The 27,762-nt window shown below is 38.9% G+C and overlaps 1 protein-coding gene across 1 annotated transcript in view; it reads right to left on the bottom strand.

Annotated features, from left to right (window-relative positions):
* The window catches only part of LOC122809101 (deleted in malignant brain tumors 1 protein-like), a gene marked incomplete at its 3' end in the record, with an annotated part of 811,935 nt that overhangs the window by 370,856 nt on the left and 413,317 nt on the right, over positions 1-27,762 (bottom strand). Inside the window, 1 exon segment of the mRNA XM_044080344.1 lies at positions 174-479. Within this exon segment, the coding sequence (XP_043936279.1) occupies positions 174-479 (306 nt within the window).

Below are 27,762 nucleotides of genomic sequence, written 5' to 3'. Positions count from 1 at the left end.
CATCCTTATTTATTTATTACATAGCATCCAAAAATCATGATTTATCTCTGCATGTATCATAGATACATTATACCAGTGGCATTTGCTTTAGATACTTTCTAATGAAATGGCCTCTAGCAGTATAAGTAAAGAGATACGATCTGTGATGAACATGAACTTATTTAAAATTTTACCTGAACACTGCACTGCTGCTACCTGTGAAGTGTTACACAAAACATTTCCTAGCTGGCTGTTAGAGCACTGAGAAAGGGACTCCTCCCATCCATTGCACTGAATGCTTTCTAAAAAAATGGGTTCTTGATTTTCTCCAGACAAGTTATCTCTTTGCACTGACAGAGCATAGCCACATCTTAGGTCCTGGCAGATCACACTGGCCTTAGAATATGTCCAACTGTTACCGCAGACTCCACCCCACTGAGAGCCGTTGTTCACTTCCACTATCCCATTGCAGCGATCTGTGCCATTTGTTAGTCTTAAACCTGATAAAAAAAAAAATTCCATTAAACAGGTTGTAATTCACATACAGTAATAGCCACCTGTAAAGCAGTTATCTTTGAAAAAATAAGTCCAGAACTGTACTTATTCTTAAAGAGGACAATGAAGGTTAACTGCATAATACGCAAACATGAAAGAGTTGTGTGTTTAATATAGTATATAATAGGTGCAAATGAAACTCTGCCCATTTAAAAATGATACAATAAACACTAAAAAGGAAATATAGCAACACGTTTCTATTTTCACAGTAATATGACATCAGCAGATATTAAATTTATTTATTTACATATGTTTACCAGGAGTGTCAAAATGAGCCAAAAAAAAAGGCCTGTTTTCAATGGATGCCCAGGGAGAAAAGCTCCAAATTACTTTTTTTTTTACAAAAAAACAGTGGTAACATAGAACAAAAAAATGTATAAACAAGAGGTTACATAATCAGCAGCAAATACATATTGAAACTGAGATGGTATAAAAGAAGAAAAAACAGAGATATAGGCAGAAGAAGGAAAAATAGATTAGAGGTTACAGAATAACTAACAACACATTTTGAATAGAGGTGGTGCAACAACAGTGTTGCAAATAACGCAGTAGGATTATAACTCAAATATATTATAAGTCAAATTATAGCAGAACTCTCCAAATAATAGGAAGATGTTGCGCTATAGTGAGCATATTCACAAAAAATTAATTCTCATTTATTGTTTTATATCATGGAGATGAATTTGCAGATATTTTCAGAAAGGATCAATAAAACTGCATTATGGTTTATTGTTGTATATCCTGAAGATAAATTTTGCGGATATTTTCAGAAAAGGGCCCATAAAATATTTTACTAATCTCACTCGTGTCTTATTTATTCATATGATGATAAGGGATAATTGCTACTAATTAAACAGAAGTGGAAAACATGCATTTTAATGGTTCAGTGATACATAAGGTCAAGGACATTAACAAAGGGCAAACTGCTTTACTGTATATTGAGAGCTATTATGATGTATATCAAAATCAAGACTTATGAAACTATGGTGACATTCTGTGATTTAGGTACACTTAATATGCATTGAAAACTGTATGGTAAATAAGACTTGATTTGATGATTGGGATTAAGGAATAGATGTAACTGCATACAGCGAGACAGTAACATACCATAAAAGAGTGAAGAATAGTGACAAATATAGAATAAACTGTATCAGTACTGGACGCTGAGTAAATTAGAATCTTACAGTCAGCCATCATGTATTTGGGATACTTGAGGACACCACAGGACCCAAAGAAAACTCATGCAAAAGGGGAAGACCATACAAAGGCCACACAGACAAAATGACACAAGTTAGGACAGAAAGGCAACTCTGGAGCTCTAGGCACACATTCTAATTTTATTCTTATCCGCAGAAACTCAACTGATGAAAGAAACACTAAAACAATTACATAAATCAGCTGATGTAACTAAGATCAACAACAGGGAATATCCCTATAACTGCTCATCCTTGGCTTCTGTGATGGAAATACTTTTTTGTATATGTAATTTCAAGAAGTGCCTCTGAGCAAGTAAGAACGCTTCCAAAGAGTCACCTCCAATATCACCATCAATGCAGAGGAGTGTAACCATGTACATGTTGTGATTTAGTGACTTATGAGTGAGGGGTCATGGAATAGGGTAATATCAACTTGTTTTTGTATTGTGCTTGGGATATGCTTTAGTGGCTGTGTATGTTATTACCAAAACTTCAAGATATACAGAAAGTTTCAGCATTATGAGTGTGTGTGTATGTGTGTGTGTGTGTGTGTGTGTGTGTGTGTGTGTGTGTGTGTGTGTGTGAGTGTGTGAGTGTGTGTGTGTGTGTGTGTGTGTGTGCGCGCGCGTGTGTGTGTATACAAGTGTTTTTGTAGTTTAGGGTTAGAGTAAGTGCTAGGTTACGGTATAGATTTATTGTTGTATATGCATGTTACTTTATGGAATTTGGTCAGAATGTCATGTACAGTGGTGTGGTATCGGTATGAAAACGTTTGTTGTGAGGTAATGTTCAGGGATGGGGTTATGGCCAGCAGTAGACCCAGCACACATGAGTAATGATGACTTATGTGAAAACACTAACCTGACCCTAACCTCAATTTACATACTACTTTATGAAAAAAAAACATTTCCATAACACTACCGCTGTTCAGACAAGGGCTGTATGGTTTTACTGTTGTTGTTTTTCTTACTTCACCAGTTACAGAATGAGAGCATTTGCTTTCATTTATTTGCTTTCACTTCAGACATTTGTTTTTCTTGATAAAGTGAATTTTACTTACCAATCTTGACTCACTGACTGATATTACATAATCATATATCTATCTGTTTATATCTCTATATGTATCTATATATCTCTATCTATATCTATCTATCTATATATATATATATATATATATATATATATATATATATTGATGTGTGTGTGTGTGCGTGTGTGTGTGTGTGTGTGTGTGTGTGTGTGTGTGTGTGTGATACTGAATCTCACTAGCACAAATAACTGGACAAACTGGACTGAAAACTCATTTCACAAATGTATTGCACCAAACATACCTGTATATATAAATATATATATATATGTGTGTGTGTGTGTAGAGGTCTACTTATAAATACTGTAATTCCAAAATACCAAAAACGTGAATACTGAGACGAGAATCATGAACCTGAAAATCCCAAACTGCGTAGGTATTCCCAGGGCAAGTAAATACTTGTCCATCGTGAGGAATTATCCCTTTTTCCACTGTAGTGCAATCCCAGAATTGGTTCATCTAGAAAGGGAGCTGTGGGGGAGGGGGGAGGTGTACCCCCCTACCTAGGTGGGTTTTAGATAGTGCAGTTTGAAAATTTCTGGTGGATTTTTGAAAAGCAACCAGACAGAAGTAAAGTGAAATTAACAGATAAAACAAAATATGTGAACAATATTGTGTATAACTTGTCTATCAGTTGAATGATTTAGAATATAAGGTTCTGAGTAAAGGACTTAACTATCTACTGGTAGCTAACAGGATATTGCTAAAGTATGGACTGAATTCAAGCTATATGTCAGAAAACTAAATTTAAATGCTGCTTTCAACCACCTGCCTTATAATACATCTAATATACATTATAGAAGTAGTATGTATATACCACCTGCTAATAATATTATCTCAGCTTTTGAAAAGAGTAAAAATGAATACAAGACTATACAAACACTGTATAATAATGATAACATAGTAATTACACCTGCAGCAAAAGGCGAGGGGTTGTGGTATTGAATAAACAATATTATCTTAATGTTATGTTGGGAATGCCAAACTCTGATGAATATTCATGTGTTGTTATGAATGATGCTCAACAGATATGATTGTATGTAAATGAATAGATTTTGAATATGTATCATCAAGGATGTATATCAAAACTGTTATATGATTATTTACATGTAGAAACAGTTATTATCCCAATTATTTACAGGATACCTAAAATACATAAATCCCTAATTCGTCCAATTGTATCTTTTATTTAATAATCGGGAAAGTCCAACTTGGAATAAGCCAATTTTCAGCAGAGGCCCTGGGAGAAACACTCCAGACGCATGTCTTCACAACATGGAAGGAAAGTGGAGCACTCAGAGTAAACCCACATGAATGCAGGGAGTACATACAGACTCCACACAGAAGGCACCTCAGACAAGAATCAAACCCCAGAACCTCTTGCTGTGAGGTGACAATGCTACCACTGCACCACTGCACCGTCTTTTTATAAGACAGGTTACTGAACCAGTCTCAAAATATTTAGAGGGTCATCTTAAACAAGTATTAGATACATAGACTTCTTTAGTTAAGGATAGTTCTGATTTTTTAAAACAATTACATCATTAAACACAAAATAATAGTCCATTGAGCTGTTATCTGGTCACATTAGATGTAGACTCCCTATTTACCTGTGTTCCCAATAATGAAGTAACCAATATGGTTAAAATGTATATACTTGGTCAACCATCTTTAGAGCATTTAAATGTTGATTTAATCTGTGACATGTTGACTATTGTTCTGTTGAATAATGTTTTTTTTATTTCAAGAAAGAACTTATAAACAGTAAAAGGGTGTTGCCGCGAATAGATATGCCAACATTGTCATGAATTATAGGAAAACTCAAGATGTACTATGACCTCAAAAAATCCTAAGTACTGTGCTAGAATAGTATTTCATAAACGATTTGTGGATGATTTGTTTTTATTATGGGATGGTCCTTTATATGAACTAGATGATTTCATTTCATTTTAACAAACAACTAATCTTTCCTCAGATTTAAGAAGACTGTGCACTATATACAAATAGATTTCTTAAATATCATACTAAGAAAAAACACAAAAGGTGGTTTGGACACTACATTATATAGAAAAGCAGTGAAAAAATGTACATACCTAGCCAGATATAATATGCATCCACAGATTATGTTTAATAATATTTTCAAAAATCAGATGGCACATATATCTAGGTTAAACACACAAGATACCATCTTCTTCAAAGGACAATTGGAACAAATGGAAGTGGACTTTTGTAATACAGGTTATAATAAAAGAATTGTGCAACAGACAAATAATCTAAAGTGAGACGGAGAGCGAAGTAGCAGCATTGTGGGGTGACATAATGGAAAAAATGCAGCAAGACAGCAAGAGAGTTTCAGTGAGGCATCTGTAAAAAAAAGTCATGTGCAGACAGTGAAGGAGAGAGAAAGAAGAGATGAGGAGGTCAAGGAGACAAAGAAAACGTTTACAGCATGAGTAAGCTGCAAACAGATAAAGGACTAGACAGGTATGAAGTTTGGAACTCTGAATGCATCACTGGGTGTGACAGCAAAAGAAGTAAGCACATTTATTCTTATCAATAAAGAAACATTTTGTGACAAATATTTGAAACTGGACAGGCCATGGAAAATTTTACAGAAAAATATGAGCAAAAAAGAATAACAATCCATGGTCAGGATTTGTGATACAATAATTTTATAGAGAGACAAAAAAAAAGAGACATAGTACAATTCAGAACTGAAACTGAAGCTAAAGACTTAAAATAACATTTAATGGGCTATGTAAACAAGATGTTATGGACACCACAAAAATTTACAATGAAAGAGGTTTATGGACTGGAAGATGGAAATATGGGGTTATATTAAAAATAGAATGCAATAATGTGATACATATTGCCAGTGTTATTAATGTAAATGGTAAAAGATTTTTTTGAATTATAGAGAACAGTCTAAAACCTGGTTTTTCTGTGGAAAAGCTAATCATTTAATTAGTGAATGCGATAAAAGAAAATGTTTTATATGTGGTAAAACTGGTCATGATGCAAAATAAATGTGATATAAAATGCAAGAAATGTAGTAACACTAATCATGCTTGGTTTGAAATAGTAGTCTCCCCACACTGGACATCTCTCCAGTCCCTGCGGTCTGTGCTTGCCACCAGAATATTCACCCACTATGAAGGAATTGACCCTCTTGCTCAACTGTATTTAAAATCCTGAGACTACTCTAGTGTGGATAACCTATCATCCTCCCTGCAGTCTGCAAGGACATCCTAGCCCAAAGCTCAAATGGACCAGAATATTCACCCACTACGGAGGGATTGTCCCTCTTGCTCAGCTGTATTTAAAGTCCTGAGACTACCCTAGTGTGGATAACCTATCATCATCCCTGCAGTCTACAAGGACATCCTAGCCCAAAGGACAAATGGAGAAGCACTAAAATCTGACTACCACTGGGACAAAGTAAAGCCTCCTGTTTTTCTCCAGCTAAAGATACTGAATCACTCGAATGTACAGGCAAACTGCTCTTCTCACTCGTGGGTCTAGACACTGACTGCTGCATGTGAATTAAGCAAGTTTTTCTCCAGCTAAAGATACTGATTTTAAGTATCATAGGGGATATAGTACTGTTACAACTATATAAAAGTTCTACAATTTTTCAGACCATGGGGCAACACCTCCCTATGAAGTGCTTTGACTGTACTGTATTTTGCACTGTTGCATTTTCAATATAAATGAAATAGGGAAGTTTATGTTAAAGTGTTAGAATTTTGAGATGTGTGCTATTTAATAGAGCTGGCTTAAGCAGTGTATTTGAACTGTTGTATTTTCAATATAGATGTAACAGGGAAGATTTTGTTAAAGCTCTAGAGATATGAAATGTGCACTATTTACTAGGGCTGGCTTAAAAACTGTTGTAATATAGATCACCCTGAACACTTGCCATGTCTCTCTTCCTCTACTGTAATATTTGCTGGAAGATTGTTTTTCCTTTAGTGAGGCATACCACACTCTCTTTACCAAAGACTAAGTGTTCATTGTAATATAAGCTGTCCTAAACTCACCTCCCTATCTTTCTCCATGTATCCCTTAATTATTCTTTAATTAAAAGTGTATCTGTCTCATTCTGTTCCTCTCTTCTCTTCACAGCCAGAATATTCACCCACTACGAAGGAATTGCCGCTCTTGCTCAGCTGTATTTAAAGTCCTGAGACTACCCTAGTGTGGCTAACCTATCATCCTCCCTGCAGTCTACAAGGACATCCTAGCCCAAAGCTCAAATGGAGTAGGTTTAAAATACTGAAAAGTGTTAGCCAAAAGTGTACTATTTAATCATTGCTGTTATCACATATACTGGCTGCACACCGCATGGGCAATTGTAGTTAGATATATAAATATAAATATATACTTTCCCATTCATTTTTGTTGACATTTAGTCCGGGGAGCTTGCGCTTCCACATTTTGGCCACTAGATGGTAGACTTTACTAAGCTAAGTAACTCCTGTTAGCTGGCACTCAATTTGAAATAAAAGCTAAAAGCTTAGTGAATTGAAAATCTCTCTGCCGCTCATCTCACCTACTGAGCGAATGCAAAATAAGCCTGTCCAAGCAGGGAACTCTATCCCCAAAGTTAATTGTTCACACCAAAAACAAAACAAAAAGGCTAGTTCTTAAGTGAAGACTATATAACTGCACTGTATTAACCTGATTAATTTCAAGAAGTGCTGCTCCTGATTGTTTTCTTCCACAACCCTGGCCTTTCCACACACCAGTGGGTCCCTGCTCCGTTCCCCCTCACTTCGCTCGGGTTCACTACGCTTCCCTACCCTACCCCCATTCCCACCCACCCTCATTTCAATTACACTTATTTCTAACCAAGCCACACCCACCCACACTCCTCCAACCCATCTCCACCCATCGAAACCACACTCTAACTTCCATCTCACCTACTCTATACACTCAGCCTACTCTACTCTTCTACAAGACTCCTACCTGACAGCTACAGTTTCTACACTCCTAATCTCTTCCTTAGTCTATTATCACCTTCCACTTTTTCTTTCCTACATCTAACTACCTTACCCCTTTCTTCACTTATATCAACATGCACTCCTTCCTCTACATCTGACCTAATACCTACCCACATTTTCTTTTTCCAGAAACTTTCCATATCTAAGCAGGGAACACCACTCCTCTCAAACATGCCCTCATTGCACAACATCCTTCTCCTTTTATTCTCCATATACCTCTCTCTCTCCTTCTACAACTCTCATCACTCAAACCAACATGTATACCCCCCATACCTACATCAACAACATCTACCTACATTCTCATCTCCTACAGCTACTCAATAATCTACTCTAGTCTATATGACTCTAATACTATTCTACAAAAGAGACCAACAATCCTCTCCACACAACGCAGACTTCCTAGGGACCTTGTACAAAGCCATGTCAAAGATCCAAAAAGGAAGCTCTATCCAAAGATGCCTCCTAGTTATCCTAACCTAGTCCAGTGTGGTGACATCCACCCTAACACTGGTCCTTCTTCTCCTCATAACACCCCTAACTCAACAAGATCCCTCAATCTCACTACTATCAACACTCAAAGTATTAGAAACAAAACCCATCTTCTACATGCATGGTTAAGTCAATATAAACCTGACTTCTTAGCCATAACTGAGAGTTGGCTAAAATCATACATAAAGGATTCTGAATTCCTTCCCACAAACTATTCCTGCCTCAGATCTGACAGACTCCACAAAAAAGGCGGAGGCATCGCCTTATTATATCCAAGTACCTTCTCAGTATTTCCATATTCTAAGCCCATCCCCTCCTTCTCTACTGCAGAATTACTTATCACCTATTTTAAACTGAATAACTATAAAAACCTATGCATTATAGTCATATACATTCTCCCAGGCAACAATATTCCCATTCTAGAAGACATCCTTACCTGGACTACCAATAACATAAAAAAATTAAACACTAATCCTAGGCGATGTAAATATTAATTGGTTAGATATCTCTAATAACAATCACTCATTAGACATCAACCTCCACAGCTATGCCCAGCTTATTTCTGATATCACCAGACCTGACACTAAGAATAACAAAGGTTCAATCTTGGATTGGATCATGGTTTCTGACCCTGATAACATATCCTCCTCTGGTACTCTTGCAGACAGTATAAGTGACCACTCTCCAACATGCATAATATGTAAGCCTACCACCCTACCTAACTAACACCAATATAGAGACACCTGGAATTTGTCCCAATTCTCCCCAACTACTCTTAATGAAGCTTTGTAAAATACTAACTGGAATCCACTAAAATCTCTCCCTCTTAATGATGCTGTTAAATTTTTTAATACTACATTTCTGACTATCCTGAACTCTCTTGCCCCTCTTCAGTTAAAAAGAGTCATGATAAAACATGCCAAATGGCTCACTAAGCCAACAAAGCAAATTATGTCCTGTATGGATAAAGCTTGGAAAGCCTGGCTAAAAAACAAAACTCCTGTTACCCTCATCCAATACAAACAACTTCACAACCAGGCCAAATGTTTAGTTCTCAAAAACAAAAAAGATTACTTCCAAATCCTCCAAAACCAACATAATCATAACCCCAAGAACTTCTGGGGAACAATCAACTCCTTACTATCTGTGGTGGCTTAGTGGTAAATTACCTTGCCTAAGGTGTGTGGGCTCTTGGGTTTGAGCCTTGCAGGGACTATTTAGGGGTTGGGAGGGTGGCCTAATGGTTAAGGTGTTTGCCTTACAAACACAAAGTGCAGGGTTTGAGTCTCACAAGGTATAATTGGCTAGGCTTAAAATGGCTCACAAGGGCAGTTAGCCTAGTACTATCCTATGAACCTATGAACTCCATCCTGGAACAATCCACAATCCATGCCCTGATGCAAAAAAAACACCCACTGAATTAGCCTCTCTTTAATTCTTATTTCATCGATAGTATTGTTAAACTTACTACCACCTTCCCATCCATCAACACTAACCTACCACACCCCGCCACGCCACTTGCCATATCACCTTCATTACCAACTTTCTTACTGTCCCCCATACCTACCTCCACCATACAAAAACTCCTTCACAAACTAAAACCATGCACCAATGCCCTAGATGACCTACCCGCAGAATTCTTACAGCCGTCTGCCTCCTCAGTTGCATACCCCATCAGTATTCTCCTTAACAGGTCCATTCAGGAATCCTGCATACCTGATATCTGGAAAAAGGCATATGTTCTACCACTTCATAAAGGTGGCAACAACTCCGACATTCCCAGCTTCCGGCCTATTGCTATTCTGTCTCCTATCTCAGAAATACTAGAGAAGTGCATTCACACTCAACTCCTTAGCCACATGACTACAAACCACCTCCTTTCCCCCACTCAACATGGCTTTAGGCCAGGACATTAGCACTGATACTGCTCTCATTTCCTTCCTGGACACTGTTAATAGAGCCAGGGATGATGGATCCATAGGCTCTGCACTCTTCCTGGATCTATCAAAGGCATTCAATACAGTTTCCTGCTCCCTTCTCCTTATTAAACTCTCTAACCTTGGCACCTCTCCCTCCAACCTTCAGTTCCAGCTATCTCAGTCATAGGCAACAAGCTACCATATGGCAATGCTGCTCCTCTCCTTTCAACAGCACCAACACAGGAGTCCCCCTGGGTTCCATACTGGGTCCTCTTTTATTTAGTATATTCATCAAGGACCTTCATAAAATTCTTACCCACAGTACTGTAATCCAATATGCTGATGATTCTACCATTATCTGCTCTTCCAAATCTGCCTCTACATTGCAGCACCTTACCCAAGAGGCTTTCACCTCAACTGAATCCTGGATGTCACAGAATCATCTTGCCCTTAACCCCAACAAAACCAAACTGATAATATTTACCCACAAAAAATCTAGCCCAGTTAATAAGTCTGACTTTTCAGTTCATTCCCAAAACAGTGCTGTTATTAATGTTGTTCCCAGTACCAAACTGCTTGGTGTCATCATTGACAATAACTTAACTTTTGACCTTCATATCCAGAATAACATAAAAAAAACCCATCAAAAGCTAAGTGCCCTCTATAGCCACAATTACTTTCTCACCTTCTCTGCAAAAAAAGCTCTTGCCTCCTCATTCCTGCTTCCTACACTCCTATACGGCACCCCCATCCTAACCAATATTCAGTCCTTCCTAAAAACTAAACTTAATACATGCTACAATAAAGTTGGCAAATTTGCTACAAATGCTGAATTCTCCTCTCACCACTGTTCCACACTACAACAAATTAATTGGTTGGAACTTCCCCATTACCTCACATACCTACAACTTACTACTGCCCATAAAATAATTTACTTCCCAGAAATCTGCCCAGCCCTAACTGACATCTTAACCATCTACCATCCAAATCGACACTTAAGGTCAGAAAACAAAATGATACTAAATACTGATAAACCTAAGCTCTCAGCCAGTCAAATGCGTTACTCTTTCACTGTCTCCAAGCTTTGGAATAAACTCCCTCCTTCAATAAGAACTATCAGTAGCTCCACTGCTTTTAAAAACTCCCTTAAACTTCACCTCTCATCACATTGGATATGCACCTGCACCCTTAATAACAATTCTATTACCTGACTCCCTCCCCAAAACCATCTTAGCCAATCTCTACACCTAGACTTTCTTTCCCTTCCCTCCTATACACCTACTGCTTCTGCTGACACTAGCCAGCACCATCTCTACTCTAAGCCTTCTGCCTCCTTTACATCTACTGCTTCTGCTGACAGTAGCCAGTGCCATCCCTACTCTAAGCCTTCTGCCTCCTTCTTTTCCTTTATACAATCTTCTCTCTCATCTAACAACCTTACCTGCCATCCACACCTCCTATTTCTATACTTCTATCATGATTTTAATAATTTTCTACCAATGTCACCATGTTATACAATGTTATCACCTCACTACTGTATTGTAATTCATGTCATATTATTGTATGCTCTTATTCACTTATCTAATGTACTGCCACTACCTGATATATTCTGTATTATATGTTCTTTTATACAATTACATGTGGAGCTTTTCTCCCCGGGCCTCCACTGAAAATGGGCTCATCTCTGGCCCAGTGGACTTTCCCGGTAAACAAATGCAATAAATAATAATATATAAATAATAAATAATAAATAAGACAATGTGCAAAGTTTGAATAAAGAAGCTGTATAAAATGTTGAACATGATAAAAATAAAACAAAAGAAGAAGAAGGGCAGATTGGTACACAAATTATTTTTATTTATTATTATTTATTTAACATTTGCTTATCAGGATAGTCAGGCTGGACCACTAGTATCCATTTTCAGTGGAGTCCTGGGGAGAAAAGCTCCATACATGAAGAAACTACATTGGTTATACAAAGTATTAATAGCGGGTTATAGAGTAACATGGATGAGAACAGTTGACTAAACATTCTATAGGATATCTAACAATTGTAAAGATATAAAGTTGAAGTACAGTATATAAGTATAACAGTTTGGTGTAATCGAGTAGATACAGCATATGTGCAAGGCATTTTCATAGTAGATCATATTTACACTATATACAACATATACACAATGTAACTGTAGAGCAATATTTAAAAGTTCTAAGGAGGCTCTGGGAAATAGACTCGTGTTGGACTGGCCTTCAGGAGGGTGAATTACAGCTACACAGGGCTTGGAAAAGTGGTATGATTTAAGGAGGTTTTGGAAAGTATCCGAACAGTTCTGTAGTCTGAGGTCAGGAGGTAGGGGGTATTCCATGTCTTTGCAACTTCATTGGGGAAGAGGGATTCCCTGTAGCAGTGTTTTACAGCAGTGATGTCCATAACACCTTCTTTACATAGCACATTAAATGTTATTTTATAGAGATAAATATAAGCGAAGAAGAGAAAGAAAAAGAAGAGGGTTCTAAGAATATGTGAATTGGTAAATAGCAAGAGGATAGAAAAAAATCTATAGGGAAAAGAGTGAAACAAAGGAAACGGAAATTTAAAAGTAAAATCACAAAAGCATAAAGGATGAAAAAGTTTATATTAACTACTGTTTAAAAGACAATGATCTTAGCTTTAATTATCAACAGTATAAAAAATGTCAAGAGAAGAATAGGAATCTTGAAATGGTATATATTAGTAAATGCTCATATACACCATTTCAAGATGGTGTATATTAGTAAATGCTCATATTACTGTACCAAAAAGTTATCGGGCAGGCCTATTATTTGGAATATGGGAAGAGACACTTATTCAGGGCTATGTATACTGTGTCAAAAAATAAAGATATTGGGTATTATTATTATTACTGAATTAGGATGCATATACACTCGACTTATAGAAGAGTTGAACTAAAAACTGAAATGATTATTTTTTTATATCAGATAGTTTAAAAATATTACAGAAAGGAATAAAACATGCATAATTGTCAGAACATATAGTGATACGGGTACAAATATCTGGAAAGAAGAGTATATAAAATAGGTAAAGAAATTAAAAGAATTAATGAAAAAACTTAAAGCAAGAAAGTATGAAAGAAATAGTTAAGTTATGGAAATATTGTATAAATATGAGAATGTTTTATGAAAACTGGACAAGTTGGTGGATATATTTTAAAGAAAAATATAAAAAGTGCTTCTTAGAATATATCGAGAACAAGAGAAAAAAAGATAAAATATAAAACATTAATCCAAATTATGTTTAAAGAGCTGATAAATAAAGAAAGAGCTTTCTATGCAAATGAGAAAGAATTATATAAAATGAATCAAGAAAGGATAATATTACACAGTAAAATTGACACCCTTTTTTAAGAGCCTTGGAGTAGCTTATTGTGGAGTCTCTGGTGGTTGTGATAACTACCTTATACTGTGGGCAGAAGGGGACAGGGCGCAGCAGATACATCTATGCCATTCTTTCCCAGGTACATGTGTGTGTGTGTGTGTGTGTGTGTGTGTGTGTGTGTGTGTGTGTGTGTGTGTGTGTGTGTGTGTGAAAAATCAAATTTCTTAGGGTGTGTGTGTCAGCTACTTGGGGCAGGGACACAAAGCACTGGGTTTACAGAGAAGGTGCAGGAGAACTTGGCTTGGACACTCGGCTGATGCCCTAACCCTACAGCTGTAGCAGTGGGGAGTTTGATTGGGAATCTGGAGGGAGACAGAAATAGAGGCATTCAGACCCCAGACTGAGTGTGTTTCCTGTGTGCTCTTAAGGGAATTTGTACTTGAACCAGACTGGCATTGGGGATGCACCGCTCCCAGAAACATGACAGTTCAGCTTTTCCTCACAGCATTTAAAAATCCATCTGGAGTTAAAGAGGCTTAAACAGGAGGCCAAACATTTGGAACTAGAATCATTAGAGAGTGCAGCATTTGAAGGTCAAGCAGAGAGAATGCAGCATTTGGAATCCCAAGAAAATGAGAGGCAGAGGCAACATGAAAAGGAAATGCCAACTCTTCGCCAGAGTCATGGAAGTAATGGGGAAAGGAGTAACCACACTACAGAAGCATTACAGGTCAGTAATCTTCTTCCTCAGTACCAAGAAGGTAATAATTTTTATAGTTTTAGTCATCTAGTTGAATGAGTATGCTAACAGTATAATGTTGACTGACGGCTCTGGGTACACTTCTTCAGCCCATTACTCCATGGTAAGCCTAAAACTGTTTCTCCTAAATTGTCTGATACTGATTGCTTAAATTATGATCAAGTTAAGCACTGTTTATTACAATGTTTTAAGTTAACACCTGAAGCTTACATGACAAAGGTTTGTGAGGATATACACAAGGCAGATGAAAGTGTATATGATTATATTGCTGACCTAAGCACTTATTTTTATAGATGGGTGAGTGGGTGTCAGGTCACCACTTTTGAAAAGCTGCCAGACCTTTTGGTGAGGGAACAAGACCTTAGCACTTTGCCTGAGGACATGAGAATCTGGTTGGCAGATAGGAATGCAACTCTACAGATGAGTTGGGGAAAAAAGAAGACCTATACCTACCAAGCAGGGCATCACTGCACTGTTAAGGGATGGCCAGTGCTGTAAATGGATATAAGGAAACCCATGGTGGGCAGCCTAAACCAGCCCAACAGAGTCAGCCAGTAACAGGGGAAGCCACTAGTTGAGGTGCACGGTCAGGATGAAGGGTTAAATGTTTTAAATGTAACCAGTGGGGCCATGTATCATATAGATATCCATGAGACAAGGTGGGAAACAAAAGGTGGGGGAACCAGCAATGGTAAGCTGTCTGGAGACAGCAGCAGTACTAAACTACCAGCAGAGTTTATATCCAATCTTGGTCGATGGAAAACAGGCCACTGCCAAGAGAAATAGAGCCTCTGATATAACCATTGTGAAGCCTGCAGTGGTTAAAGAGGACAGTTCTTGCTTGGGCAGTCCACTCCAGTCAGAGCTTTAGAAGGAATCGCATTCCAAATGCCTTTGGCCAGGATTCACCTTGACTGTGAGGGTGGAAAAGGAAGCAAGCAAGTAGTTGTGTTTGAAGATATCCCTGCAGGTGTCTTGATAGGGAATGATTTTGATAATGCAGTACCTTCTGTGCATGCAGTGACATGCAGTCAGGCTTGGAGACAGGCATGTGGGTCTGGTAGCCTGGAGAGGACCCAGACAGACTGCACACCTGAAGCCAGGACTGGTGAAAAGACTACTTCACCGAGAGAACTACCCTATAGCAGTGAGATTGAAGGTGAGCCACAGCTGCTGGTGGATACTGATGTCCCCTTGGATAGAGTGACTGCAAGGGCAGAGGTGAGTAGTAATACCCAGGCTGACAATTAGGCACCACTGTCAGAGGATACCAGACTTCTTGTGGAAGGGGAGCTGGGAAGGGTTACAAAGAGACAGTTGAGACAGGCTCAGCTCTCACACCCTACCTTCTGAGGCTTGACGGAGGTAGCTAGGTAGGCACCTGATTCTCAAGGCAAAGAGGATTCTGTATGCTGGAACAAAGGGTTACTGTATAGAGATTGGACTCCTGAGGGAGAGCTAGAAGGTGAGGTAATACAGAATCCCCTTTGCCTTGAGAATCAGGTGCCTACCTAGCTGGGTAGGCACCTAATTCTCAAGGCAAAGGGGATTCTGTATGCTGGAACAAAGGGTTACTGTATAGAGACTGGACCCCTGAGGGAGGGCTAGAAGGTGAGGTAATACAGCAGATGGTAGTGGCCAGAGCCTACCATCTGGCACTGATAGCCATAGCCCATAACATTCCATTTACAGGTCATATTGGCATAACGTGTACCAAGAGACATATTATGCCAAACTTTTATTGGCCTGGGATTGCCTGGGATGTAACAGGGTACTGAGGGAGCTGTGAGTTGTGCTAAAAGGTAGGCAATGCAAAAGACAAGGTCAGAGCTCTTTGATGCCTTTGCCTGTGATAGGGGAGCTATTTTAGAGGGTAGCTACGGATATTCTGGAGCCTTGGAGTTATCTTAAGTTCTACAAGGAAGAAGTATATCTTAATTATAGTAAATTATTCTACTAGATGCCCTGAGGCAGAGAAGGTGGCAAATGCTTTGTTAAAAATTTTCAGCAAGGTAAGTTTCCTAAGAGAAATACTGACTGACAGTGGTGCCAATTTCATGTCAGACTTGCTGGCTTGCCTGTGTGAGATGCTGAGGGATGAAGCACCTAAAGACCACCCCCTACTACCACCAGACTAATGGTCTTGTGGAGAGGTTAGACTCTACACTAAAGACCAAGCTACAGGCATTTGCAGACCAGTTTAAGAGGAAGTGGGACAAATATTTTCCCCATCTTATGTTTGCCCCAGGAATCCAGTTTTTCACCCTTTGAGTTGCTGTATGGGCATAGGGTAAAGGGGCCCTTAGATTTGATTTGTGATGAGTGGGAGAGTGAGTGTAAATCCCACAAGGAGACTGTTGTGGCATATGTCCTAAACCTTAGGACAAGACTTAGGGAACTCATGGCCTTGGCCCAGGAGAACCTGGCAGAAGCTCAACACCAAAGAAATACCTGGTATGACAGGAATGCTAAAGCCAGAGAGTATGCTGTGGGGCAGCAGGTGATGGTTCTCATTCCTGTCAGACACAATAAACTGCAGACAGCTTGGGTGAGACCCTTCAAGATGGTATGGAAGGTCAGTGATGTTAACTACATGGCAGAACTGCTAGACAGGAGGCAGGGGTGCAGATTGTAACATGATGAAATCTTACTATGACAGGGAGGCCCTTGTGCTGAGTATTTGCAGTAGTAGGCAAGCAAGAGGAGTCTGAGGGGAATCTATCACTACAGGGTGCCAGCCAGCAAAATCCCAAGTCACTATGATGGGGCCTAGGGTTACAGGCAGATGATATGATGGTGCAACACTGTAGTGGGGTCAGCAATGCAAAGGCAAATGAAATCGCAAGACAGGGAATGGGTAACATATTCCTAGATAGGCTTATTTCTCTCAAGTCATGTTTCTCAAGGGTCACTTGAAAAACTAGCTTGAGTCTTCAAAGTGGTGGAGAGATCTGATGATAGGAGGTAGTGCCAACCATGCCAGGTAGAGTTAAGGCAGTGGATGTATGATTTGTGCCAGCACAACTAGCTGGAATTTTGTAAATCATTGTAAGTCATTAGTATATCAAACTGATCTGTACAAATGCTTGTGCTGAAAATGTATTTGTAATCTTTACTTGTGTTAATTGTGTTAATATGTATCAACAGAGCACCCTGCTGAAATGAAGAGAAGTGTACATGTTTTATGTTATTTCAATTAAATGTATATGTTTTAATAGAGCACACTGGCATAGCAATGGTTAACCAGCTGGCTTATTTTAAGAAAAATAAGGGAAATGTAAATGAGCTGTTAAATCATTGAACAGCACTCCATAGTGCTGACTAGGACCAGAGATGATGGGTCTGGAACAGAGCCTTGTTCATAAGCTCAGTAAAAAGAGGGGAGGCCTCCAGGCACTGCCATAAACATCTGGATGTGCATTGAAGCTCTATATGGTCAATTCCTGCCTCAAACTTCAAAAAGAGATAACGGGGGAACCTAGAGTCTGGTGATCAGATGAGGTCATTCTGCAAGTCATCTTGGATATTATATTTTACAGGGAATGACCTCAGAGTATAGAGTTTTCTGTTTGGGAGCCTGACTAGAAGGACATCTCATATATTTCATTGTGCCTTGCCAAAGTAAGTTATTAGGGAACAGTAAATTCTCCTAGATTCAGTCAGTAATATAGTGAAGCTTAGTTGATTGATTGTGTTTATTTGTATGAGTCTGCCCATCAATGTTGTTTTCAATATTTTCTGTGATTTGAACTCTGTGGTTTACTGTAAATATATATTCAGTACGTTCATTGTTTTATTTTTTATTATTAAATATATTTAGAATGTTTATTGTGACTGATCCCTGTAGATAGTACTTAACCTTTGAGAATACTTATATTTATTTGTTGACACTGTGTGGGCCACTCCAGAAGGCCTAGCCTAGCCATCTTGGTAAACTATTACCGTTTGTATTAGTATTAACATTACACAGTATAATTGGACACCCTTTGTTAAGGGCCTTAGAGTAGCAGATTATGAAGTCTCTGGTGGCAGTGATAACTATCTTATACTCTGGGCAGAAGTGGGGGGCATAGCGGGTAAATCTGTGCCAGCCATTCCCAGGTGCATGTGTGTGTGAAAAATCAAATCTCTCAGGGTGTGTGTGTCAGCTACGTGGGGCAGGGACACGAAGCAGTGGGTTTACAGAGATGGTGCTGGAGGACTTGACTTGGACACCTAGCTGAGGACCTAATCCTACAGCTGTAATAGTGGGAAGTCTTACTGAGGATCTGGAGTGAGACAGATATAGAGACATTCAGAACCTGGGCTGAGTGTGTTCCCTCTGTGCTCTTAAGGGGAAACTCTACTTGAAGCAGAGAGGTCTGCAGCTGGAAACACTGAGGGTATCCATTTCTAATCCAAGTACACATCCCTCTCCAGTGTCAGTGGTGAGGATACAGGCTCCTTGCTTCCTGGCACATCATGGGGATGGCACATATAGGTGCACATCACATATTGGTAGCAGTGGTGTGTGTTACAGAAGTTATCACTAAGTGTGTTACAGAAGTTAACACTTTTTCCCAGTTCTTGGAACTGTATCACAGAACCACAATACTGTTAGCAGCCAACAAAGTATTAGAACAATCACAACCTTTGAAAAAGGATTGTGTGTAGAAGTCCTCATTCATTGCAACATTCTTTTCTGACAGTTACTATATTAAAAATATTCTTAATAAGAATTGGGACATTTGACATTTGACAGAGTGGTTAATTAACTCATTGGTAGTACCCCACGTGTTGGTTATAAACATGGCCCCAATTTGAAATCCTTACTCGAAAGGAGGTTTCAACAACAGAAAAAACAAAATGGCTTGGATAAATGTGGCCATTGCCCTTTATGTAAGTATATTGTAGTTGGATTATCCTTTGAAGTTAATGGGATCATGTGTAGTATAAACAAACATCATAACTGTAACTTATTCAAAGTAGTTTACTGTGATCAATGCTGACAGTGTCTGAGATTCTACATTGGCAAGACAGAGAGAGACAGCTACGGGATAGAATGTACAAGCACAGTTATTTTGTAAGAGCTAAAAAAACTTCTAATGCCTTTTCTAAACATCTTTTGGATTATGTGGATTATGGATTTAAATGTTTTGTATTACAGGAGTTGATTCCATCTAACAGGGGCAGCCCATGGACATTACATTTGGAAAGACTCGAACTCCGTTGGCAGTTAAGACTGAATACTATGAATTGGCCTGGATTAAATGACCAGATGTCTACTAGCTGCATTTTAAAATTGAAACCCTTAGAAAGATAATTTATGCAGCACAATAGGGTGGACTTCTACCATCTCTTATATTATCACAAAGGTTTATATGTTTATGGACGAGTTCACAGTCTTGAAATTTTATTGGCTTAAGGTTTTGAAAAAATTAGTGAGTAGGTGACATCACGGGGGCTTGGATGTCATGTGATAGTGCTCAACCATGGTAGTACTGTATAAAAAGGTGGAACTTAATTAGGAGCTTTATCTGAGGGAGTCTAAATTAATGTAGACGAAAGTGTTTATCACTTATTTTTGGTTTTATTCACATTTTTATTGAGTTTATTAAAGGTTTTATAATTCATATCTTTGCACTAGTTGTGTCCATTTTCATTTTGATTTGAACAATTTGTCTTTTGGCTTTAAAGTTAAACATTTAGAGAAAAAAAAGAAAGCAATAACAATGAGATATAAACGGTATTAGAATATACATAAATGTAAGGATTTCTATGTAGACTGTTTATAAGTAATCTATCTGTTAAGGCAAAGATGACAGAATATGTATTTACTGTGGTGAGTATGAAACTACAGGACATGTATTTTTGAGTTGTTTGAGGGTGAATAAATTATGGGAAGAGTTGTGTAAAAATAAAATGCTGAAGGGTATTACAAGTGTTGATCAAATAAAGATGGATATGATTGAGTACGGTTACTATGGTGAGCAAAAAACAATTCTGTGAGAAAACTGGACAAAATAATATTTTAGGTATTATGGACATTATGGACTAATTAAAGGACTGAATGAAATTAAGTTCAATGGAAAATGGAATCTAGCCAAAATTCTAAAAAAAAAAAAGTTTTTGGTTGTGGAAAAAGGGTGTAGATAAGTATTTGTTAATATATCTTTATGTGATATTGTGAAAAATGTAAACAATTGTAAATAATGTAAATATGTGTATAATAAGTACTATATATATATATATATATATATATATATATATATATATATATATATATATATATATATATATATATGTAATATAAATGATGTCTATCGATACAAAAAATATTCTTTTCAATAGGTGCCATCAGATCTTTTACATCCACCAGAACTACCACCAACTCAGGCATATGGAGCCTCGGTTTAACAACTCATTGAAAAGATGACACCCTCAGGAGTGCAATACCCCCTTATGCTGTATTGTAGTGTCAGCAATCCATTTCCCTGGAGTAGGAATAGAACCTATAGCCTTTTGCACCACGGACACTGTTATTAATTAAATCTTTGTTTGTTGAAAACAATGAATAGATTCAAAACAAAATTTAATGCAAAATACCTTTGCAGTTCAAATTGAAAAAATAACAACCTTCAGTAGTAGAAAAGCTTATGGCATACATGATAGTACAATATAAAGTTACAACTACCAGAGAGAACAAATGCTGAAGTGTGAGACCTATGGAACATTATAGTCTGTAAGAATGCTAACACAGCATATTTTAACAGAAAAAAACTAAACATGGGCTAAACTCTTGGCTAGGCTTATAAGGGCCTCAAGGCCAATAGCCTAGTAACATCCTATGATCCGATGATCCTATGTAACACATTCATTGATATTGTTGGCAACTCAAATTAAGATTGAGTCCATTAACCACAAACCATACTTCAATAAGTCTTGCTTGGTAGTCTGTGTTGCACTAAAATGACTGCATGCATCAGTAATGTATTCTGTGACCTAAAATCACACAGCTGGATGTTGACGCAGTTCTTTAACACATCCCTTCCATAACTTTGCTATGACAATCAACTCTTTGGCTTACACTTCAGTCCTAAAGTTGATGTTTATGTGCACATTTATGACTAAGAAGGTCCTGCAAACTTATGCATAAAGCTGACTTGCTATAATGGAGTAAAACATACTTGCAAATTTAATTAACCAAATCGTATATGCTTTTGACAGACCTCTAGTTAAGGCAGCACAAAAGGCCATCCACATAAGAGACAGATTATGTAAATTCAGCCTCCCAACACAATTTGCCACTTTAGTCATTTCTATTCAGAAAAACTGTGACAATGGACAGTCTTCGAATTTGTGAACTACAACGTGATTAAGAACCTATTTTGCATGCATATTACTGGTGGCCATTAACACAAATCCAAACCTATTAGTCATAGGTGATTCCATCGTGAGACACACAGATGTCTCCCTCAGCAGGCTGGATAAGGAAAAGGTCACGGTCAGCTCTTTGTCAGGTGCCAGGATCCACCATATCACACATGCACTCAAGTCTCTCAACAACAGGTACTGTTATGACTCCATCATAGTCTGTTTTGATGTGAACGACTTGAGATGTGCCTCTCTGGACTAAGACACATGAATGAGCTCTCAGACTGTGTGGCTCAGGCAGGTATGTCTCTAGGCTTAAGCAGCATTTTACTTTCACTTAGGATGATGCCCTAATACGCACAGAAAATGATTGAGTTAAATAATTGGCTTAGTTTCTTGTGTTATTTTAAGGGGATCCATTATCTGTCAGCCTGGGATGACATGATTGACAGACCTCAATGCTTTGTCAGAGATGATCTTTATCTGTCACTCCTGGGATTTCAGCTACTGGCTAAGGCTCTTGCCATCCCCATAGAGCCTTTTTAGGCAGCATCTCAAGGACAAAAGTCCTGACATAAAAACTCCATCTAAAATCAACCTCAAGCTTATGCTGCTAAACTCAGGGAGTCTTAAAATGAAACTGCACTCATGTGAAGCAGTACTCACCTTTGAAGATGCAGACATTTGTGCAGTCACAGAGACCTGGTTCAAGGCAGTGGAGAGCACCCTAGTCATACTGGGTTACACTTCCTTCCATACGTTCTGACCACAAACTCAAGGCATGAAAACTAAAGGAAGCAGTGTATCAATATTCATTAACGATAAATGCACCTCCAGATTGGTTAAAGAGTATGATTTCCTGGAGATACTTCAGGTGCAATTAACTATTGATAAGACACCTATTCAAATATTTGCTAGCTACAGGACCCCTCCATGAATCAGGACATCCACCCTGCCTGACTGGATCTACTTGTGTCTTTCAAGATACATCCAAATACCATGATTTTGGGTGACTTTAATTACCCACCCATTGACTGTGTAAACTACTCATGCTCAAACTCACTTGCAGAAAGGTTCCTCGACTTCGTTAAAGCCAATGCCCTGGACCAGCTGGTTGACACCCCCATAAGGGTTGCCAACATCCTGGATATGGTGCTTACCAATATGGGGGACCACTGTAGCACCCCCACTTTGATACCTTTCCCAGTGAGTTCTGACCACTAATCAGTCTCATTTGAAGTAACCATCACACCTGACCCGCTACCACCCCCCCCCCCCCAGCAGCAGCTAAACTAAAAAAACTCCAAAGCAGATTATAACCTCTTACAGGATGGTATAAATAGCTTCACTGCACCTCCCTCCTCAGATGGAACTTGCAGTTATACCGAGTTCTACACCAATGCTTTATACACACACACCTTTATAACTGCATTGATTCAGCCGTAACTGATAGGGCTAAAACAAGCTCCTCAAGGAACAGCAAACCTGTTGGGTGGACAACTGCCATTAACATGGTTTACAATAAGAGGAAGAAATTGCTAAGAGTAAGAGGGAGCAAGTCCTAAACTGGAACCTCTCCTTCATCAACTTAAACAAGCAAATAAGACTTTTTGTGTATTCGTCCAAAGCAAACAACAAATCCAAATTAGCTTCCTCAACTAAGGACAACCATAAGGCATTCTTTAGTTACATCCATAACCTAAAAGGAAAGGCCCAGATTTCTGCTGAACTGGTAGTTAATGATACCACATATACTGAGCCTATAGGCATAGCTAACCTTTGCCAACAGGTTCTGTGAAAACTTCACTTTCCTATCCCTGCCACACGTACCCTATGACATCCCTACCACCTATCCCCTACCAAGTATATCTAAAGAGCAGGTCATAAACTCCCTCTCTATGGCCAAAAACACAGCATCTATGGGACATGATAACATCCCAGGCTGCGTCGTACATGGGCTCCAACAAGCATTAGCAACACCATTGGGTAATCTTTTTAATCATAGTCTAAGCACTGGCTTCATCCCAGCTGAATGTAAAATGGCCACCACTATTCCCTTGCACAAAGATGGTGCTTTCACCGTCCCAAGGAACTATAAATCTATTAGCCTGACTGGCATTATCTGCAAGGCCATGGAGCAAATCATCATGGACCTTATCAACAAAGTTATAGGTAATCTCAAAACACTTGACACTACTCAATTTGTATTTGTCAGAGGGAGTTCATGCCTGTTAAACCTGGTGGACTTCTTCATGACAGTCACCAAGGCCCTGGACAAGGGGAAATCTGTACAAACATGCCTACATAGACTTAGCCAAGGCTTTTGACACTATCCCCCACTTAGACATCATTGACAAACTCACACAGCTAGATATCAACCCTTATGTTGTTAGATCCCTCACTAATTGGCTCACTGATATAATAAATAGTCAAAATAGGGTAATCTACCTCCAACAGCAAACTTGTAACCAGTGATGTTCCACAGGGAACAGTCCTGGGACCTCTACTGTTTGGAATTTATTTCTCCATAGTACAAGAAAAAAATTAAAGATCTGTGGCTGGCAAAGTTTGCTGATGACTGCAAAGTGGAAGTGGTCATAGAATCTCCAAATGATGTCAACATCCTACAGGAGGGTATTACACAAACAAATGACTGGTGCCAAAGTCATAGCCTTAAACGTAATGCAAAAAATGTGTTAGCATCCATTTTAGTAAGAGTGATGTTCCTGCTAACTACCACATCAATAGCAACACCCTAATGCATTCAGTGGTGAGGGACTTGGGCACACAAATTGACAGCAACCTCACCTTTGATCACCATGTCTCCACAGTGGTAAGAAGGGAATACTATTTGCTCATCTCATAAGTGAGGGCACTGCCTCCAGAAAAAAAGAAGCTATAACCTCCCTGTAATCTTCCCTCATCAGGCTAGTAATTGAGTATAATACCCATTTTGGTATGTACCTTTCCAGGCATATGCAGCAATTGGAGAAACCACAAAGGTTCCTCACAAGGAAAATTCAAGATCTTCAGCATCTGTCTTATGTGGATAGTCTGAAATCACTGTCTCTTTATTCTGTTTCATGCAGACTACTCAAAGGTGATCTCTGCTTTCCATATAAGGCAATCTCTGACCCTGCTTTATTGGAAATGCTGCATATCTGCAAGTCCAATGGTACATGTTACTCACTCTAAAGACCTTAACCTGGTATGTGATATTAATAGAACCTGCTGGAGGGACAGATTTGTTTACCAGAGGTTACCACACCTTTGGAACACACTCCCACTTCATGTCAAACAGAGCAGCACATTGGCTCTCATCAAAAGCAGTCTGATTGATTGGATGGGTAACTGTAAATTCACCCTGAGGGTTCCACCTGTGTGTGTCTTGGACAGCAGCAATAGGCGCTGATCGTGGAAATAAGGGTAGAACTTGGCTAGGCTTGTAAGGGCCCTAGGACCATTAGCCTAGCAACTTCCTATGATCATATGTTCCTACATAAGAACAGGCATTTTATACAGTGAGAGGTCAATGGCTCCATCAGTCCAAAACTTCTATTACAATGGTTAATGACATATGCTTGAGGGTCCATATTGGAAGAAGTGGTCAAAGGAATCATGTATGGCAGACCTTAACCCAGAAACAAACAGCTTGACCCAATGACATGGGTGTGGAGTTTTTAAACTCATCCCCTGAGGTAGTAATCGTCACTTCATTTTGTCTAATAATGATGATGGCTTCATACTGAACTCCTCTTAAAAGTAAGATTTTAGGATGGAATCTCACTGCAGGAATTTTCAGTGCTCACAAGGGATTTAGACAAACCTCTTCCTTCATCCTTGAAAGCAGAACAATATTATTCTATCCATTTTACCTCTATAAACCTCCTTCAAAGTCTTAATACCTATCTTAACCCAAGTAGCCTCTCTCACTAGCTTGCTTCTGATGCACCAAGATAGATGCTAATATATTGGGGGTATCCTGGTCCTGCATCTGAACTCGATCCGACTTCGTCATAAAATAATGCAGAGCTTTGCATGTTATCTGCAGTGTTTATCATCTCTGCATATATCATGGGCAGTTTCTCCCAATCCATCTGCAATATCCAGTTTATATCACTGGCTAGTATGAGTGCCTCTTCTTTGCCATACAAAGGTGGATAATATTATTATCACCCCGTAAATGGGTGATTGTAAATGTTACAGCATACTGAATAAGGTTAGGCAGCCCCACCCCACCCTCTACCGGGGGGTATGCATCATTTCCATGGGTACCCAGTATCTATCCCACGCAAAACTTTTTATAAATCTAGTGATGTGATGTAGAAAGGAGTGTGAAGAACCCTACAGAATATGTCTATAAACAAAACATTAGTGGGGTGAAAATATTTTAAAGGGCACAGTGTGACTCATCAATTACTAGTGTTGTCTATGCTAAATATGTACCATTGTACAAAGCTTATCCCAAAGGAGAGCTTAGTTCAGCTCCAGCATTTTACTGTAATATGGGTGAATATTAATGCCCAAATAATGCAAGGAACCTTTGCTTCAAGTAAATTAAACTCCTAATGTCCGCAGTCTGTCTTCCACAACATTAGCTGGAAACAGCTCCAATTAACAACATTCATCTTTAAAATAGAAATAGAAGAAAAATGTATAGCATCACCCCATACCTCCAGATCCTCCTACAGACTGTTGGTTGGCATCAAAATGTCATCTGTAAATTACATACTTTTAACTTCAATACCAGTGAAACACTAACCCCTTACCTCCAATCCTGACTAGAACAATCACACCATCGTATGCTTTACCAGAAGAAAAGAGACAGTGAGTAGGAACATCTTTGCTTGTTACCATTCTCCAACTTAAAACAGTCTAATAGCTGCTCACTAACATAGGTTCATAGGTTCATAGGAGGTTACTAGGCTAACAGCCAAATAGCCTTTACAAGCCTAGCCATGTTATGCCCATCTTCCCTAATTGACCTTGGTTAGCTGGCCATTATTTGCATAGCGAGTCTATGATCAGCACCAACTACCCCTATCCATGAGGGACATAGGTGCCACCCCAGAGTGAATTTGCAGTCTCCCATCCAGTTGTCTAGGTTGCACTTCAATGGGGTAGTTGAGAGCTCATGTGCTTCATGTGAATTGTGAGTTAATTCCAGGGGAGCGACAATCTCTGGGAGATATATCTACCTTTCCAGCATGTTCTGTTAATGTCACAGGCTAGATTGAGATCTCTGGAATGAGTGACTCTTGTCCCATTTGATTTGCGGATGTTCAGCATTTCCATTAGGGCAGGATCAGAGACTGCTCTGTAAATTAGGCACAAGTTGCCTCACAGCAGCCTATATGATACAGAGCACGATGAGAGGGCTTTCATTCCTTCCTCAGAAGTCATGTTTTGAAAGCACTGAGTTTTCTTGGTGAGAAACCTCTGTTGTCTCTCCAGCTACTGCAGATGTCTGATGAGGTACATTTAAAAGGAATCCATGTACTCTGTTAGTGGTCTGATGAGGGTCACATACAGTGGAGTTATAATATCCTTAGTCTTAGATGTGATCCCTTTACTTATAAGGTCTGCAACATACAAGTCTTTTCTTATCTCTGTGGAAACATGGTGATCAAAGTTTAGATTGCTATCAACCTGTGTTCCCAATCTTGCACCACTGGATTTGAGCTTAAAGGGGTGCTGTCAATATTGCAATTTGTGGGGGATTCCTCTTTGTCAAAGGAATGCACTTTTTGTGTTTAGTTTTAGTCCGTGGCTTTGGCACCAGTCGTTTGTGTTAGCCCCTTTTGTAATTTGTTGATATCAGTATGGGACTCAATGATTGCAGTGAACCTGGTAAGCCACAGGCCATCTACTTTTGCGTGGACTTCTGAGAAATAGTTTTCAAAGAGTAGAGGGCCCAGCACAGATCCTTGTGTTATGCCACTGGTAACTGGTCTTGTGGTAAAGATGGAATCCCCAACTTTGACTGTATGTCTTCTGTTGGTCAGTCAGTTGACTAGCCATCTAGTGACATATGGGTTACTCCCCAGC

This window comes from Protopterus annectens, chromosome 1.part1 (genome assembly GCF_019279795.1).
Source record: "Protopterus annectens isolate FY-2018-M chromosome 1.part1, PAN1.0, whole genome shotgun sequence".
In the NCBI taxonomy this organism is placed as follows: Eukaryota; Metazoa; Chordata; order Ceratodontiformes; family Protopteridae; genus Protopterus; species Protopterus annectens.
This window is presented reverse-complemented; position numbering and strand designations above follow the sequence as displayed.